The following is a 19,710-nucleotide window of genomic DNA, read 5'->3' as shown; positions in this document are numbered from 1 at the left end:
GCTGGGATTACAGACACATGCCACCATGCCCAGTTAATTTTTGTATTTTTAGTAGAGATGGGGTTTCACCATGTTGGCCAGGATGGTCTTGATCTCCTGACCTCGTGATCCACCCACCTTAGCCTCCCAAAGAGCTGGAATTACAGGTGTGAGCCACTGCACACAGCCTAAACTTTTTTAATAAATAAAAAAAATAGAGAAACATTTTTCACCACTGTGGAGATGCAACAATTTCTACTCCAAAAATTGAAATCAAAGGAAAAGAATTTAGCATTTATTCTGCCTTTTTTAGAAAGAACTGTAATTTATCACATGAGAGAAAGCCCTCATTTACAGAAGAATGCCTACATCTTGCCATTCCCAAAGAAATAACTATTCCAGGCTCAGTTCATCAACAGATGTTAAAACTTTTAGGTAAAAGATTATTGAGGAATGGAATAGCTACAGGTACCAAAGTCTGACCCCCAATAGCCCCATTCCTTCTATTGGAGAATGGTTTTTACCAGATAGCCAGAGTTACCTCACCGGTTAAAACCTATTTTTCATGCCTAAGCAAAGTGTGAATTTAAACTAAGCTTATACAAGCACTTCTGTCCAATCTTCAGGATTACTTTCAGCATAAACAAGGCAGATACCGCCTTTATGACAAATGAGATAGAAGGAACACTGTGAAAATGTGGAGGCAATCTTGACAAAACTAAACGCTTGTCCCTGGAATCAAAAAAGTTAGTATGCAATGTCTTCACAGACCCAAACTGCAAGTAAGCTGGTAGGCTTAGATAAGAAACCAGACTGTCAATTATGAGTTTAGCAGGACTTATTTTTGCAGTCCAAATGGCTCAGTGAATATGTCACAAATTAATTACCCACTGTGAAAGAAGGGTGGCTGTTTATTCTTTGTATTTTGGGAGCGATAAGGATAGTGGTTACAAGAGTATAGTCAACCAAGAAAAGTCTCTCATCTGAGTCAAATCCCCACAAAACCTCAGGTGGCACAGAGGAAATGACTAGGGGTAAACAGAGCAGTGCCCCAGGCAGTTTAACCATGAAGCATTTTAAGCTTCTTTGAATCTATCTGTTCCCCCAAAAAAGACCTCATGTGCATGATATGTCTTGTCACTTTTCACCATATTGAATACCCAAAAATTCCTAGGCAGAATTAAGGCTGCTCATCTTGCAAGCAGTTTCATATTTCTTTCTCTAGTTTCCATGGCACCCTGGACTTTGCTTTGCTCCTCCTGTTCCCCATAGCACCCATGAGAACAAGAGTTCTGACTCCTCAGATGCTGCTCAGAGCCACCAGTCCCGCAGCCTGCTTCCTGCCAGCATCTTTCCACCTAGAGATGCTTGTTGCCTCCAGTGGCCCAGACCCACACCACACACAGGCCACCAGCAGCTATCACCTCACAGCGAGGAGTGAGGAGCAGGCACTCTAGTGGCAGGTGCCTGGGCAGGGATCCAACTCCATCTAGGCCAGCAAGTTACTTAACTTCTCTGAGACTCAGGTCCCTCATACACAAAATGGAATAATGAAACCTACATTGCAAGGTTACAGATAAAGTCTGCAAAGTTCCCAACGGAGTAACACAGGATAATCAATAAATACTGGCTGGTAACAGCAGTTCTAAGTAGCAGTTGTCGCATATTATCAATGGTCTACATTTACTGTATGCCAGTCACTGTTCTAAACACTTTAAAGGTATTGATTCATTTCATTCTTAAAAAGTACTATCAGGCCAGGTGTGGTAGCTCACGCCTGTAATCCCAGCCCTTTGGGAGACCAAGGTGGGCAGATCACCTGAGGTCAGGAGTTCAAGACCAGCCTGGCCAACATGGTGAAACCTCATCTCTACAAAAATTAGAGGAGCACGATGGCAGGTGCCTGTAATCCCAGCTACTTGGGAGGCTGAGGCGGGAGAATTGCTTGAACATGAGAGCGGAGGTTGGCGTGAGCCGAGATCACACCAATGCACTCCAGCCTGAGCGACAGAGGAGACTCCATCTCAAATAAAAATAAATAAATAAATAAGTACTGTCAATTATCCTTATTTTTTACAGACAAGAAACTGAGGGAAAGAGTCATAACAATAATAGTAATAATAAACCCTTCCATGGCTTTTCATCATGCACCAGAGGGAACTCACATATCTCACTCTGGCAAACAAACCTTCACACAGGCTTTCAGCACCTCCCCACTGGTAACTGATGCTCAAGCTGAAGTTAAATCCTGGAGGTGCAACAAGTCAAACTATTTGATAACCTATTTCTCTGCAGACATCATCCTTCTCTCAGAAATGCCCTTCCCTGAACAACAGCCCACTCCAGCTGTGTCCTCCTAGGAAACGTCTCTTCTTGCAAAAGTATACACCTAAGTCGCTTCCTCTGTGAATCTCCTGGATGTCCCAAGTTCCCTCAGTGGCTTATTCCTTAAGACTTCCTCTGTATTTTCTTCCTGTCACTATGAAGTCTTCCTTCTCTAATATTTGATTGTTTGGATGCATGTCCCCTACTCATACTGCAAATACCTAGAGGGCAGTGATTACACTGTCACACTCTTGTCCTCACTGACCAGCGGTGTCCAGCACAGGCTCTGGAGCCAAGTTTGGACACTTATGCTGAGAGGTTCTGTGCACCACCTGCACATCACCATCCTCATCCACGAAATGAGAATAACATATCTCTTTCACAGGCTATCTGAATAATAAGTCATAAAACGGACAAAATATACATAGAACCCAGCAAACATTTACTAATGAAATGGGGAACACTGTATCACTGCACAACTGAAGAACCGTGGCAGAGAGCCAATAGACCTGGTAAGGGACTGACCATTTTCGAACAGGCCAAAAAAAAAAAAAAAAAAAACAACCCCACAACAGCAAGGGATGGGGCATTCCCACGGCTGACAAGCTTCTCCAAACAACCTAGATCATTACCCAGCACACATCGGGAGCTGATTCAACCTTGAAATGCAGTTAGCACCGTATCCCTGCTTATCACAATACCGGGGATTCCATAAGTGCTCAAGAAATGCTGTTAACAGTGACAGCAATAACAGCAATAAATGCTGTAGTTATTATTAGTTGATTCAGCAACAATAGGACTCCTCATGGGGAAAATTCCTATAAATAAATGTACAAAATTCCGTTATTTACTATAAAGTCATATTTCCTAATCTGTTCAAAGACTTCAATTGCATAACTCAATGTAAGTTTTACTTTTTCATTTTTAAGTATTAGCTAGCCTGTTTTAAATAATTTTCTCTGGTGAGCTCAAAATATTTAAGGCAGCTGAACAATCTTGTTCTCTTAAAAATGAAACTTAATTCAACTCTAAAAATATCTGAAACCGAACATGCACTATTTCTGGCGTACTCTCCCTCAAGTAGCAACATCAACTATTTCATGACATTTTCTAAACATCGTGTCCACCTAAACCTTTTTTTTTTTTTCAGGTCTCACAAGGACTAAGAATTACAAACTCTTCTTTCAGGCTTCCCTAATTCCCCTCTATTTAAAATCTCTGTCCTGATATTCAGATTTGTCCAAGTCAAATATTTCATTACCCACTTCAAAGTTACACATGAGACCTCACTCAGAAACCCAAGGCGCTTCTCACTCCTCTCACTTTTGTGTATACAGTGTACTGGGTACGTCTTTGCTGACTGCAAGCTCCCCAGGGCAGCAACCCATTTAATCTACATTTGAGATCTGTAACTCTCTGCATAACGACAGTAAGGATCTCTGTGTTGCTCCTTGTTGCTGTGAGCCCACTTAACTTTGGGAAAAGTTCCCTTCAATAAAATCAAACAGCAGTGCTTTATAGCTCTCCTCCAATGCTGAAGGTAGGAACTGAAAATAAAACACGTTTCTATTACAAAGGAATAAAAGTCATTTCTACCGAAAACACTTTACAAATCCTAAGAACAATCATCAAGACAACAGAAGTCATAAAACCAATGCCAGAAAAGGGTGACACTTGATAGTCAATCTTTTCCCAAACGTGCTGAATGATTCTTTTTGCTATCAATGCCAGAACACAGAACCTATTACTAGAAGTTAATCTTCTGAAGTGTATGTGATTTAATCCAATTCAACACATATATATGTGTGTACTCCCTTGGCTGTATCCCTTGCTAGGAGTGTGAAACTTGCTACATTACATTATGGCTATGTCTACACAGCCAAATGCTTTCAAATATACTGTATAATTTGCTTTTAAAAGTTGAAAAAGCTGCTGACGACAAAGGAGAAAGTCAGAGGTATCAGGTGTAACAAAGTGATAGTAAAACAAGATTAGATATTTGAAAAACATGCTCTTTTCATATAGTATAAACAGAATCCTTCATTTTCAATTAAAATACATATAAGAATATAGAGAAAGGAACTGTATATTTACACAGGTAAATTACTAATTACAAAGGGTAGAATAGTAACTTTGAAGGAGAAAAATCCGATAGACACCACCTTACCCAAATCATCAAAGTTACCACCATCAGTATTGGGATATGATATACTGATACATTCACAGCATCACCTCCAGGCTACTCCAAGCAAAGGTATGTAACTTAAATCTATTAATGAGAAACTGGAGAAAGGAAAAATCAATGGACAGTCTACAAAATAACTGGTGTGCCTCCTTCAAAAATATCAAGGTCAAAAGAAAATGGCTAAGGAACTGTTCTAGATTAAAGACAACTAAAAAAACATGACAAAGGCAACACGGACACTGGATTGAATCAAGGTTGAAAAGACCGATGTCTGGAGAAGCTAAGGACTTTGCATTAAATCACCTCGTCTCTTAGTGGCAGCACTGATAAAAGTAAAGCCCAAAGCTCCCTCTGAGATGCTAGACCTGGGAACTTAGGGGTAAACTCCTGAAATTCATACATTTTAAAAATATTTCTCTTTTTAGCCTTTGGCCTGTCTTAGTTCAAAGCCTGGATACTCTAACATAAGAAACATTATTATAGGCACTTGATCTTCATGGAGTTAATATTCACAATTTTAAATATACATTAATAATCATAAAAACCCATGAACTGCAATATACTGTAAATCAACTGGATCAAAAAACAAAATTGTATGTTATCTAGCTTACAGAGGAAGAAAAAATACAGCTAGTGACTAAACCTAGTAATCCATCCATTATGGGTATGCAAAAAATAAAAGTTGTAACTTTTTGGTGGGGAGAAAAACAACCCTCCAAAGTTCAACCAGCCATAGTGATAAGGAAATTAATGGTAAAACTAATGAATCCAACAAGTCCATAACGTTCTTAAGTAGAAACTGGAGCTATACTTCCCTCCATTTAGTAGGGGAAATCATGTGGTCCTGGTGAAACACTCATATCTGGGATTTCCCAAAAATTACATAATCTTTCCAAATTATCAAGATCTATCAAACTGTTTTTTGTTTTTGTTTGTTTGTTTGTTTTTTGAGGGAGAGGGTCTCTCTCTGTTGCCCAGGCTGGAGTGCAGTGGCTCAATCCCAGCTCACTGCAGCCTCAACTTCCCGGACTCAAGCTATCCCCTCACCTCAGCCTCCTGAGTAGCTGGGAATACAGGTGTGCACCACCACACCTTACTAATTTTTTTGGTGGGGAGGGTTGGAGAGACAAAGTCTCACTATGTTGCCTAGATTGGTCTTAAACTTCTGGGCTCAAGCGATCTTCCTGCCCTGTTCTCCCAAAGTGGTGGGATTATAGGCATGAGCCACCATGCCTGGCTTGAACTCTTATTTGCTCTAAAATCGTTTTAAGTTTCAGTTGTAAAAAATCATTCCTGCACTTCCTTTTTGCATTTTTGTAGCAGTCGAAGTCAGATTAAATTGAACATCAGGAAAAACACTGACAAGAACATGTTACCAAAAAAGTATATATGAAGAGAACATAAGGAATGGAGTAGTCTCTCCGATATAGCTGGTGATAATGAAAGTTTCAAGTATTATCAAATTGGGAGAAATTTTTTTAAATACATACATACACAGATGCAGAAATATGTAATCACATCACACACACACACACACACAAACATAAATGTTTCAGGCCTAATTATTCATTTATTTATTTTAAAAATTACTGACCACCTTGTGTATGCCAAGTACTGTCTTCAGAGACTCAGCACTGAACAAATCTAGCGAAGTTCTTCATGGAGCCTGTGTTGTACTTGGGAGTGGATGTAGACAGATGATCAAAAATTAATAAAAAATATAACATCAGATGGTGTTAAGAACAATGAAGAAAAATAAAGCAGAATAAGAAGACAGTAACAGGGAGATATTTTGGCAGCAGTGGTTGGAGAAGGCTTTTCTTAGGAAGCGCGTCTGGGCAGAGACCACAGTGGAGCAAGGGAGCAGGCCCATGTGCACCCACAGGTGAAGGAAGAGCCGCGCCCACAGGTCAGCAGAGCTCTGAGTTTGGAATGTGCAGGCAGGTCGCTGGCGTCGCTGAGTTACACAATCTGAGTGGGACAAGGGGCCATGCAAGAATTCTGGGCATAAGGGTGGTGTAATTTCTGCCCTAACAGGATCATTCTGGCTACAAAGTGGAAAGCTGACATTAGAGGAACAAAAACAAAAACAAGAAGATTTGCTAAAACCCTGCCATAGACAGGCAAAGGTGGTGGTGGTTTGGCCAGAGTAACAGCAGGGACACAGAAGACCAAGTTTTCAGATTCTGGTTTTATTTTGAAAGTAAAGATGACAAGATTGTTGACGGACTGAATGTAGGATTTTGAGAGAAAGATAAATACCAGGAATGACAATTTGGCTCTTACCCTTACCCACCCAATAACTACACATAACATTTACTAAGAAGAAATGTCAGGAAGAAACAGTTAAGGGATGGCAAGAAATCAAGACCTTGATTTGAAATACATTATGTTTCAGATGCCGATTCAGACACTTCAGATGTCATCAAAGTGAAGGTGGCTAGTAAGCAATTGGATATCCAGGTCCTGGGGAGAAGTATTAATAAATCCAATGGAGACTGGTTGGGCAGTGGCTCACCCTGTAATCCCAGTACTCTGGGTGGTGCAGGTGAGAGGATCACTTGAGCCCAGGCATTCCAAAAAAGCCTGGGCAACACAGTGAGACCCTGTCTCTACAAAACATTAAAGAATTAGCCAGGCATGGTGACACACGCCTATAGTCCCAACAACTTGAGAGGCTGAGGCAGGAAGATCACTTCAGCCCAGGAGTTTGAGGAAGCAGTGAGTTATGATCATGCCACTGCACTCCAACATGGGTGACTGAGACCCCCCACCTCTAAAAATAAATAAATAAATAAGTTAATCCAGTGGAGATACACACACACACACACACACACACACACACAAATGTAGATATATGAAGAAGTATGTGTGTGTGAAGGCTGAATTTTGCTGAATGAATGAAACTTTAAAAAGGATAACAGAGGAGAAGGGAGAAGAGAAACTTGAACATCATGTTGTATCTACTTCGGCACTATTTGAAAATTTTGTAATGAAAATGTATTACTTTAGCAATAAAAAAGGGCACTTCTTTTGTATTCCCTCAAATAAAATAAAATGCTGATGGGGGGAATAAACTCAGAGAAATATAAAGATAATAGAAGACCACCGTGAAAACAACACTAAGAGGCCATCACTGTTAACTTGTGGATTACCACCTTCCAGGATTTTTTCCTGGGCATATCTTCTCTAAAATAGTTTCTTTTTGCTTATTTCTTTTAACACGTATAGGATGATGCTGAACTCAAAGATGGCAGCCACAGAATTCAGACCATGTTTTTGTTTTTAATTTTAAGTGTTCATGCTTTTAGAGTGTGCTCCAATCACACCACTCCCCACCACTTTATACCCCAACTCATTTATCCAGGGTACCACCTGGCATCTGAAGACGTCTGTACTTTCTGTCCCTCCTCCTCAGAGATTTGTGATTGGACTCTCCCTTACAAAACCATAAGCTGTTTTCATTTCATAAGGAATTATTTATAAACCCAATCTCTAAATGGTCATATTTATATATAACTCTTTATGTACATTTCTGGTTTAGCATCACATCTTCTACAAAGCATGCTTTAGCACCACCTCAAGAAGTCACGGTCTAGAAACCAACATAGCGGGGACTCTGACTCAAAATACTGACCATGGCCAGCATAATTCTGGACACTGGGGACTTGGTGAGAATAAGACCAACATTCCTGCCCTTATGGGCCTTACATTTTAGTGTATGTGAGGTGGGGCACAGAGTGACAGATACAAATATTTTAAACATAATTTCAGATATTGAGATGGACATTGAATAAAATAATAACATGTGAGAACATAACCAGAAGTAGAGGGAGAGGAGAGAAAGAGAGGGAATGCAATTTAGGTAGGCGGCCAGAGAAAGCCTCCTGCAGAAATGACATTTAAGCCAAAGCTGCAGTGAAGAGACAGAAGCATGCAAATATTCCAGAGAAGACCAACCAAGTACAACAAACAAGAAACACAGAAGCTCTGAAAAGGGAAGGAGCTCTGCTCAGCATATTAGGGAGATAGAAGGAAGGCACTGTGGCTGGAACATCACAGGAAGTGGGGGAGCCGGGGGTGGGGGCAGATCAGCGATGACTTCACTGGCCACAGTAAAGAATCTGGATCTGTATTCCCACTGTAATAAAAAATTGCTGCAAATTTATAAATAGAAACACATATACCATTTAGGTTTGGAGATTAGTACAGTAGTTATGCAGAGAATACAATGTAAGGAGCAAAAGTAACAGCAGAGAAAGCTGCTAGAAGGCTGTGACTCCATCCAGTTAAGAGATGTCGGTGGCTTGAACCAGCATTTCAACAGCTGTGGTGGTCAAAAGTGTTCAGATTCAGGATATATTTTGGCAGTAAGATCAACAGCCCTTGCTAATGGAGTCAGGATTCTGAGACTGAGTGAACTAGGAACAGCTGCCCAATCCATACCCAAGCAAATCAGTCTCACCACGGACCTTCTCAACACTCACCATGCTGGGCTATATCCAGAGGGTGCAGGCAACAATTACTTGCAAAATCAATAATGAAATGTAAGGTGTATTGTATTCTCTCACTTACCCAAATTCGGATCAGGAGCCTGACGTTTCTTAATTTTAGCTTCAGATATAGCAGAATAATAGGCACAAGTCATCTTGATCAGCCACGTTGCTCGAACCATTGGCACAGAATATTTAGCTAAATATGCAAAAACATCCTCTTTTTTACTAAGGATAGGAACCTAAAAAGAAACAACATAGTATATTTATAATAATCACATACTGTGTTCATCACTAGATAAACCTAAATAAAGGGGAAGCAAAATAAAGAGTCTGTAAGTTACCTGCTGACCCTAAGAAAGTATACTTGATGGATTTTCAAATAGTGCATGTAGTTTTTGTTTTTTTAAAGGAACATTTTAAGCCAATTTTCATTAAGAAAAAAATAATCAAAACTAGGTGTGCGCACTATATAAAAGTTTCATTAGTTGTGCTTTCCATTTTTTTTAAATAAATGATTTTCAAATTCTCAGATGCTGAGAGCTACTCATCTTATCAACAGAGCAAGGAAAAATAATTTCATGACAGTCCTCCAAAGAATTTATCTCAAAATTGGAAGGGATAGACCAAGTGAAAATTGTCCCTACTCTATATTTTATCCAGGACCTTTTTTTGTGTGTGTACAAAGCTTTCTGATTAAAATTTCATAAGAGTAACAATTTCCAGAAAGCTTCTAAAAGTGACATTAGTACAAAATGTAAAAGAGAGGCTACAATGATGGATCAGTGAATCTGCCTAATAAACACTGAGCCAGAAATAGCTAGGTAATTAATTTACTGGTTGAAATTAGGCACTTGAGGCAGTTAATTATGTCTTCCAGACCACAAAGGTACTATTTAGCAAATTAGTATCCCAATGTACACTGAATGGTTTGAAAGAGTTAATTCATTCTTCTAGTATCCCTCATAAATATCCTAAGAATAGCCCATTCATCTATATCATCTATTCAAGTTTATGAATATAAAGGAAGAAAAACAGTGAACAAAGACTATACTAGCCACGATGCAGCAGGATGACAGCAATGAGACTGAGGGCCAAGGACATGCCCCACGCCAGCCATGACCCCCTCTGTACTCCACTCCTGAATGAAACCTGTTTGGCTAAGCCCTTCATTCCTGGGATCCTCATTTATGAGCTGTGTTATTAACATCAACCCTGTCCACCTCACAGGGTAGTTATAAGGATAAAGCAAAACAATTACATGAATCAAAATTACAATGATTATTGTGTTGTCAGTTCCAAGGATTTCTCCACGCCAACCAAAGTGCTTTCAGGCCATGGATGTGACCCTTTCTTAGAGGATCCTGAACATCACTACTATAAATACCAAGAGCTCTGGTCTCTCTGTCCCAAACCCTTACTTGATTTTGTGAAAATCAAGGCTTCAAACCAGCTAACTGATTCATATAGCATGGCACTTTTCTCTTAACCAAATCCTCACTCAAACAGTGGATATCTGTGCACTGACATGTCACAAATTTGACCATTCACACACTTGGTACAAAGTGTGATCCTAGAATAATTCTTTTTAAGAGCTCATTCTTTTAGTATGTGGCCCTTAAAAACAAGCAAACTATTTCACCTGGTCTTGCCAAAGAACCGTAAAGCTTTTCAATGCTGAAGGAAAAGCTGCCTGGGTTGCACAGTAAGATGCAGCATATAGGCCCTGCACGGCAGCTCAGGACTATTAATACCAGCACTTTGGGAAGCAGAGGCAGGTGGATCACTTGAGCCTAGGAGTTTGAGACCAGCCTGGGCAGCATGGCAAAACATTACTAAAAATATAAAAATCAGGTGAGTGTGGTGGCACACACCTGTGGCCCTAGCTACTGAGGAGGCTGAGGTGGGAGAATTGCTTGAGCCTGGGAGGTGGAGGTTGCAGTGAGCCAAGATCATGCCACTGCACTCCAGTCTGGGCAATACAGCAAGATCATGTCTCAAAAAAAAAAAAAAAAAGAGGATGCAGTATATCCACATACATATTTTATGGGCAATTGAAGAGACTTTAGGTCATGTACAGTTCCTGCCTTCGGTGCTGACTTCAGAACACAGACCCCATGACAGAGGCGATTACACTGCACCCAACACAACTAAACAGGAGATAAAAGTCATATAGGCCAATGCTAGAAGGCTTCCCCTCTGCAGACAGATACTAAATTTTATCTCTTTTAGACAAAAAAAGATACAATTTAACAGGAACATTTCCTGAAAATTAGGCTTACAAGGCACATCTCTCATGGAGCACAAGGCTCTCGGTTTACTGGCCATCATTTAAGTCAGGGACAAGAAAAGCACAGAGTTCAATATTCAGTTCAAGACCCGAGTTGCTGCTTTTCACTAGAATGTACAGTGTGGTGTCAGTGAGTTAAATTTTCATTGTCAAGGTGAGACTGTCTCTCATTCAGACATGCCAAAAGGTTATATAGGTCAAGGCCTAAAACATAAACAAGTGCAAGTTAGCATCTCCAACAGAGTCACCACTAGTAGTTATCTTTCACAGATGCCTAAAGGATTTCCTTTGAACTACAATTGGCAGAGGGGGAAAAATAAAACATCTGAATTTGTGAAATGTTTAGATGAGACAGCAAACAAAACTCAGCACAGATCTTACATTAACAGCACAATGCAAACCTCTACCTCACTGTCTCCGTACTAGCAGAACCCCATGAGAACTGGCTGATGCAGATCAAGACTTCGGAATTAAGAAGAACATATGTGAAAGAAGTTACTCAATTAAGAAAGCAGACCGACCAGACACATATTAATAATTTTGTCAAATCTACAGTTGGGCCAACTCAAAAAGAAAAATATGTTTATATTGACTAAAGTATTGACTTCCTCACCTTGTTGCATTACATGTTTTTCAGTAAAGAATCCATCTGATTTTAAATGATAGCTAAAACTTGGCAATCACAGGGCAGTTGTCTGGTTCTAAATCAAGCTACAGCTGCATCTAAGTACAGAGAAAATTAAGACACCTAGCATGTGCTGGCTTTCAATCCACAAAAGGGTGTCCTATCACCTTTCTCCTTGGATGCACGTTATCACTGCATCCTCTGTTTGCTAAGCAAGGGTAAAGGCAAAAGAAAATTTCACAGACCACAGTAATCAAAGTCACCTGAAGGGAACAGGTGAGAGTTAATGAACTGCTCAAGACCTGGAAGAATATCCCTAGATGCCAGAAGTCTCCTTTTCCAAATCTATCTACAATTGTGATTGAGTTAAAAGGTCCTTTACAAGCCTCTCTGTGGATAAACGCCTTGGCGCGCTGTGAAGCTTCACAGTAGCAGAAAACCAGGTCCTGAAACATGATCTATACAGGAAACTATAATGAACTCAAGATAAGATTTCAAAGATGACTCAGGATCTTAGCAAGTAAACCCAGGCTTTCCACCTTAAGCCATCGCACAGATGAATACCAAAAATTAAAGAAGTATTTGAACTTTCTATTATGAAGAACATGCAGAGAATGTATTGCTTTACCTCATTCTAAAAGAGATTTCACCATCTCAAGAAGATGATATGCTGAGGAGGGAAGGGGAAGGATTCTTGAAATGCCCAAGAAATGAATAATTCAAGGTATATTTAATCATTTTATAAAGAAACCATCTTCAAGTTTGCAAAGAATTAACATCAGGGCTTACCTGAGGAACACCTGACTTGGCCAGAGGCAGCTCCCAATAAAGAAAGAAGAATAATGGCTAACACACTGCACCATGATTCAACTTCCTCCTACAAAAGAAGAAACCACTACTTCCCCAGAGCAAGGGCATCAACTCCTCAAGAGTAGCAAATCCAAAATATGCACTCTAAAAACTTATGAAAAAAGAAAACCTAAATGGAAAGATGTCAGGCTGGCAACATGGAAAGTATGAACTGTTAGTCAAAAGCCATCAAATATTGAAGGATGCCCTATGACTTACATGGCCTTCAGATACAATTCATAGGCCACAGTGGGACCACAAAGTAAATATTCACCACTGGAAAAGAAGTCATACATGGTTCAGCCTGGATTGAGACAGTGGTACTAACTGAATGGTAAGACGTGGTTATGCTGACTGTTACACTCTTCCAAGATTTCAGTTGCCTTTCACCACTGAAATCTATGCAAGGCAATACAATGTTATGACATTAAGGCAAAATAAAGCCAATGGAAGCTACAGACACTATTTTCAAAGAGTTGCTTTGGAAAATAGGCAAATATACAAAAGAGCTCCCCTATAAACTGGGCCTGTACCAAGCTGGTAAGAAAACTTAATACTAAGAACAGAAGACAGGCACTCCTAACACTGAAGGGCCTTAGAAGAGATAAGAAAAGACCCCTGGGATTATTTCAAAGTTGTGCAAGAAATCAGAGATCAGGACTATGAGCGAGGTTTCTAGTTTCTTATATAAATTTCAAGAGGTATCTTATACTGTTTGGACCACAAGATTGTTGAATCTATGTATTATTTCCCATTTGAGAAAAATGACCAAAGGCAAAGATTTTAAAAGAACCTCCCACATCCCCTCCCCTATAAAAAAAGCTAGAAGCTATGAATAAACCTGCCCATTTTGTTCTAAAAATTTTTCAAAGAACAAGCACACACAGAATCACAATCTTTATCTCGCTTGGTAGGAAGGAGACAGCTTGAAGCATTTGGATGGGTACTTTTAAAGACAAGAAAATAACCTCAAAGCAAGAATCTTTTTAACAAATCTTGGACATCTTGGCCTAAGAAAACTGGAAATGTAATTTTTTTTTAAATGAAGTCTTCTTGCCTGTTCTTGATTTTAAAATCTTGTCTACCTAAAATCCACATAAACAGCTTGATATGCAGAATGTTTAGGGATCTATAGATGTCCTAGGCACTACATGCAATCAAAATAAAGGGGAAAACAGCATGGAGTAACACCCACCTGGGACCACAAACCTGCCAATAGGCTTGCAGTCTCAAAAAGAATTGGGAAAAACAAATATATACTTGAATATTATCCCAAACAGCTGATTATAAGACCATAACTAAAACAATGTAAGAAATATTTGATACCTTTTTTGCCAAAATAGAAAGTGGCTTATTTCCTGCTAAGTCAGAAAACCAACTATGAATTGCACTCTGGGATCGAGCAGTAACCAGCCAATAATTATCTTTAGCATTAACTTGTGGTTTCTTCTTTCCCGTGTCCTGGAAAGTGTTAAGCTTCAGTTTCTCAGCTAATATGCTGCTAAAATAAGCTCCAATCTGTGGAAAGAAGAGAAAAAAAGGGAAAGTTAAGACAATAAGCAAGTAGCTTAGTACTGTACATTAGTATTTTTCTTTATTGTTTCAATTGAAAATCTTCATACATCCCATCAGAAAATAAACTGGGAATTTAAGTCTTTGAAGCCAAGAGATGTGATTTCCTTACACTAACTCTGATACACAGCACCTTCATACCACTACTCACAAGTAGTTTGGCAGAGGGGGGCAAGGAGAGCCTTTGGAAATCTCTGCTAAGATGAAATTAATTACATCCTGAATAAATTTCAGTAGAATGGGTTCTGCTTTAATCCTTCAGCTGCTCTTTCTCCTTTCTAATACTACACACCCGTCAGGAGAGAATGCTTTCCCTGAGAGGAGAAAGCCTAGTAATCACTCGGTAATCATTCTTTTTCTTGTTTCATCTTAATAGCACTTATTTTTGGAAAGGAAACTCGGTATTTACACTCAATGCTTTTAAACAAAGAGTCTAGAGAAATTTAATTTATTTAAATGGCAAATTACAAAAGGTTCAATTAAATTTGGTATTCAACATTTTTTATTGGGTTGCCAATTTCAAAACTACAATGTTTCAAGAGAAAGCTAGTATTACCTGCTCTGAATGAGGCAAAGTGGCAAAGAAAGCTACTATGAATTACTGTATCATTTTCATATTAACGAAATTAAAGATGGACAAGGAAAAAAGAAAGGAACAGGAAAGAAGTAACAAGAAGGCAGAGAACAAAGTAATATCTAAAAATTTAGTGAATCTCACTGGGTATGGTGGCTCACGCCTGTAATCACGGCACTTTGGGAAGCCAAGGCAGGCGGATCACCTGAGGTCAAGAGTTAGAGACCAGCCTGGCCAACACTACTAAAAAAAAAAACAAAATACAAAATTAGCCTGGCATGCGCTTATAATCCCACCTACTCGGGAGGCTGAGGCATGAGAATCACTTGAACCCAGGAGCCAGAGGTTGCAGTGAGCCAAGATCACACCACTGCACTCCAGCCTGGATGACAGAGTGAGACTCCATCTCAAAAATAAAAATAAAAATAAAAAATAAATTCAGTGAATCTATAGAAAATCTGTTGGAATTTTTTCAAGAATCCTATCAAAGCATCACATTTCAGACTCTGGGAGTTCTTTAATACAATGATGCAGTTAATTTCTGATAAATATCCCCAATGAAGTTAGCAAAAAGTGGCAACTATGACTAAAATAAAATACTTACCCTGTTGAAGCAAAATAAGAATCACCACCTTAGTTAATGAGTCAATAAACAATTAGTCTATAGGTTGAAACACAGTTGTAAGCCATTAGCCAAATTCATCTATAAGGTGAAAAGCCTGACATTCTTTGATCTTTGTGATTGATGTAATGCCATGAAGTCTGGTTTTGGTGTGTTAACGTAATACAATAATAAAAATTAGAATAAGTAGAAAAGGAGTCCGTCTTTTTTTTATACAAACAACTTCATTGCAGTTTGTGATTTCTTTTAAAGCAAATATTTGCAGGATGTCCAAACAGTGAATAAATTAAGTGCAAAAATGTAGGAAAACCAGCTGTTTGGAAACAAGCAGCCAGTAGCAGCCAATTGTTTAATTTTAAATTTCTCAATTGATATTTGGTCTTTGCACCAAGAGCACAAAACACCTACAGCTGCAGATTGCTATACATTCAAAAGGTCTCTTATTTGCAATTATCTTTAAGTATTTAATAATAACAAGCAGAGCTCTAAAAATGAAAAAAGTAGTCTGAGCAATCTATTTTATAATTATATTCTCCTATATACTTAATGATAGCAATGGAACACAGTGACTGCATGTTTATGTATTAATTCCTGCTAACAAGCCCTTGTAAACAAATGCATACTGTTAACAAAGTCAAAATTCCCAAGAAAGCAAAAGACTAGAAAATAAACATTAGGGCTCCAAAAAAGGTCAAAACAGGATTATAACATTTAATTGCAATAGCAATATATATTATTCAGAAATCAATCCATAAATACAACAAAAAGTAAAGAGCCGCCTCATTCCCAAGTCCCAATGTCTACCTCCAAGTAAACAATTTGATTCATTTCTTATGTGTCCTTCCATTGTTTCCTTATGTGGATACAGGTGAGTAAACACACATCTATTATTTTTTCTTCCTTGTATGTATAGCTCATTATGCACACTTAGTAAATGAGACCCTTCCTTATCTGTATACAGAAAGCTTCTTCATTTTTATAGACACATAACAACGTACTGTGTGGCTATACATTTAATCAAGCTACCATTAATGGACATTTACAGCATTTTTTGCAAAATGTTGCTATTACGAATCACACTAAAATAAGTAGCCTTTCACATTTGTTATTTCATACATAGTCAGCTGGAGCTTTAGGCTAGACTTCCAGAATTCAGACTGTATAATTCTGCAATTTTAATAAGCATTGCCAAATTGCCCTCTAAAAGGTTTATAGAGTTGTGTACTCCCGCAAACAAGGTATAAGAGGTAAGGTGTTTTCGGGGTTTTTTTTGTTTTTTTTTTTTTTTTTTTTTTTTTTTTGAGACAGTCTCGCTGTCTTATCCAGGCTAGAATGCACTGGTGTGATTTCGGCTCACTGCAACCTCTGCCTCCTGGGATCAAACGATTCTCCTGCCTCAGCCTCTCAGAGTAGCTGGGATTATGGGTGCCGACCACCACACCCAGCTAATTTTTTTTTTTTTTTTTTTTTTTAGTAGAGACAGGGTTTCACCATGTCGGCCAGGCTGGTCTCGAACTCCTGACTTCAGATGATCCACCTGCCTCAGCCCCCCAAAGTGCTGGGATTACAGGTGTGAGCCACCACACACGGCCAGAAATAAGGTTAAATTTAACATTTGTTTCCATCCATCCTAAGCTATTTTCAAAAATAATTCATTTGATAAGAATGTGGGGAAAAATTTAGGAGTTACATTATAATTCATGTATTTCATATTTATAAAATCAAATTCCCCTCAGAAGTCTTGGGTCCTTGAGTAAATCTCACAGAAAGAGTGGTAGCGAAGTATAACAGATGTTATTTCCATTTACTTAGTTATTTAAACTGACATAAAACTTTATACAACTGAACAATTTAGCAGTTCATATCAAGAGACATAAAGCATTCATACTCTGTTATGAGACTAAATTGTACATCCTCAAAATTCATCTTCAAGCCTTAACCCTCAATGTGACTATATTTGGAGATAGGGCCTTAAGGAGGTAATTAATGTTAAATAAGGTGACAGGACTGGGCCCTAATCCAGTAGGACTTTATAAGAAGAGACACCACGGAGGAACACACAAGGAGAAAAGACCATGTGAAGACACAGTGAGAAGGTGGTCATCTGCAAGCCAAGGAGAGACGCATCTGGAGACACCAGACCTGCTGACACCTTATCTTGGACTTCCAGCCTTCAGATAGTGAGAAAATAAATTTCTGTTGTTTAAGACACCCAGTCTGAAGTATTTTGTTATAGCAGCTCTGGTAGATTAATACACCCTTTAACCAAGTAGTAATACAATTCAGGGAATTTATCCTAAAGAACAAAAGCTATACTTTCAAGTATGACTACAGTTTCTTTATAAATAACCATGAGAAATTGGCAACAAACTAACTGCTGTATATAGAGGTTTCGGTCAATTACAGCACATACATCACCGAATGTTATCTAGCCATGAATTATTATTCATATGACTACTTCAGCCATAAGGAAAAGTGCATACAAAATAATGTTTCAATTTTTTAAAGTAGATCAATTAAGAAAGATGATAAGGCTCTGAGGCCAGGCACAGTGGCTCACATCTGTAATCTCAGCACTTTGGGAGGCCAAGGCAGGCAGATTACTTAAGGTGAGGAGTTTGAGACCATCCTGGCCAACATGGTGAAACCCTGTCTCTACAAAAATACAAAAATTAGCCAGGTGTGGAGGCGGGTGCAGCCAGCTACTCGGGAGGCTGAGGCACGAGAATGGCTTGAACCTGAAAGGCAGAGGTTGCAGTGAGCGAAGATTGCACCACTGCACTCCAGCCTGGGCGACAGAGCAAGACTCCACCCTTGTAGATCTGGTTTGGGAGAGAAGAACATAAACCTGGAATACGTCTCAAAAAAAAAAAAAAAAAAGTTCTGGAGATGGATAGTGACAATGGTTGATGTTTGCAACAACGATGCAAATGTACTTAATACCCAAGAACTGTACACTTAAAAATGGTTAAATGGTAAATGTTATGTATGTTTTATCATAATTTTAAAAAGGAATCACAAATTACATATACATAATTGTGGTTGTAACGTAAAAAATTGTACCAAGATTGAAAAAAGACAAAACTAAAAACGTGTGTTTAGTCAATAGGACTATCTGCAGAAAATGTTTCTATGTTCTTTCACACTGCTTAAGTAATATTTCAGTTGACAGTTTAACAAACTGTCAGTTATTTATATATTTGTGTGCACATAAAGAGAGATCTGGAATGATACACAAACCATTAACATGTTTCTCTGGAGAAGGGAAAGGAAATAGAAATTCACCTGCATGTCTGATTTCTTTTCATTTGTATGTGTGTTTTTAATTTCACAAAAGTATTTTAACATCCAACTCAAAATATATATATAAAAAAAAAAACCCTAAAAGATTACAAATAGAAACACAAACAATTCTATTTATATTCCTTTTTTTTTTTTTTTTGGAGATGGAGTCTAGCTTTGTCACCCAGGCTGGAGTGCAGCGGCGCAATCTCGGCTCACTGCAACCTCCGCCTCCTGGGTTCAAGCAATTCTCCTGCCTCTGCCTCCCAAGTAGCCGGGATTACAGGCGCCCACCACCACACCCAGCTAATTTTTATATTTTTAGTAGAGACAGGGTTTCACCATGTTGGCCAGGCTGGTCTCGAACTCCTGACCTCAGGTGATCCTCCTGCCTCGGCCTCCCCAAGTGCTGGGATTACAAGTGTGAGCCACCACGCCTAGCCTATATTCCTAATTGATAAGATAAACACAGAAAAAGACATTTAATTAAAAAAAAAATTTTGAGCACAACATTCTGAGTATATACTTTTAATGAAAGTTAGTCTAAGGGCAAAAAGTATTGTAGAAAAATTCTACATTTATTCAGTGGTTTTGTTGGAAGTATTTGTTGAAGTATTTTATTCTGGAACTTTTTTATGTGTGTTGTAAGACAGAATAAATGAATAAATATATTGATATTATTAAGAGCCAGGGTTCTCACTTTGGGAGAAGGGAGACCTAAAAACGGAATACGAAAAAGCAGGGGAAATACCCTGCAGCACTGGGCTAGAAAAGGTAATGATAGGTAGGTAGAAAAAATATGTGTCTATGTGTCCCATCTCTGTCCACTGAGAAAGCCTAGAAAGAATGACACTCCAGTAGCACTGAGCATCCAGATCTGGTTTGGGAAAGAACAAGATAAACTTGGAATATGT

At 38.8% G+C, this 19,710-nt stretch overlaps 1 protein-coding gene across 7 annotated transcripts in view; it reads right to left on the bottom strand.

The window, feature by feature from the left end:
* MED12L (mediator complex subunit 12L) overlaps nucleotides 1-19,710 on the bottom strand; it is a 348,784-nt gene that overhangs the window by 297,419 nt on the left and 31,655 nt on the right. For all 7 annotated transcript variants that reach the window (XM_055382979.2, XM_019023183.4, XM_055382977.2 and 4 more), the window contains exons 4-5: nucleotides 14,073-14,264; nucleotides 9,065-9,224 (exon numbers count right to left, since the gene is read on the bottom strand). In XM_055382979.2, the coding sequence (XP_055238954.2) occupies nucleotides 9,065-9,224; nucleotides 14,073-14,264 (352 nt within the window). The remainder of the gene's footprint in view (nucleotides 1-9,064; nucleotides 9,225-14,072; nucleotides 14,265-19,710) is intronic.

Source organism: Gorilla gorilla, chromosome 2, assembly GCF_029281585.2.
Source record: "Gorilla gorilla gorilla isolate KB3781 chromosome 2, NHGRI_mGorGor1-v2.1_pri, whole genome shotgun sequence".
In the NCBI taxonomy this organism is placed as follows: Eukaryota; Metazoa; Chordata; class Mammalia; order Primates; family Hominidae; genus Gorilla; species Gorilla gorilla.
Note: the sequence above shows the minus strand (reverse complement) of the source record. Positions and strands in the feature narration are given on the sequence as shown.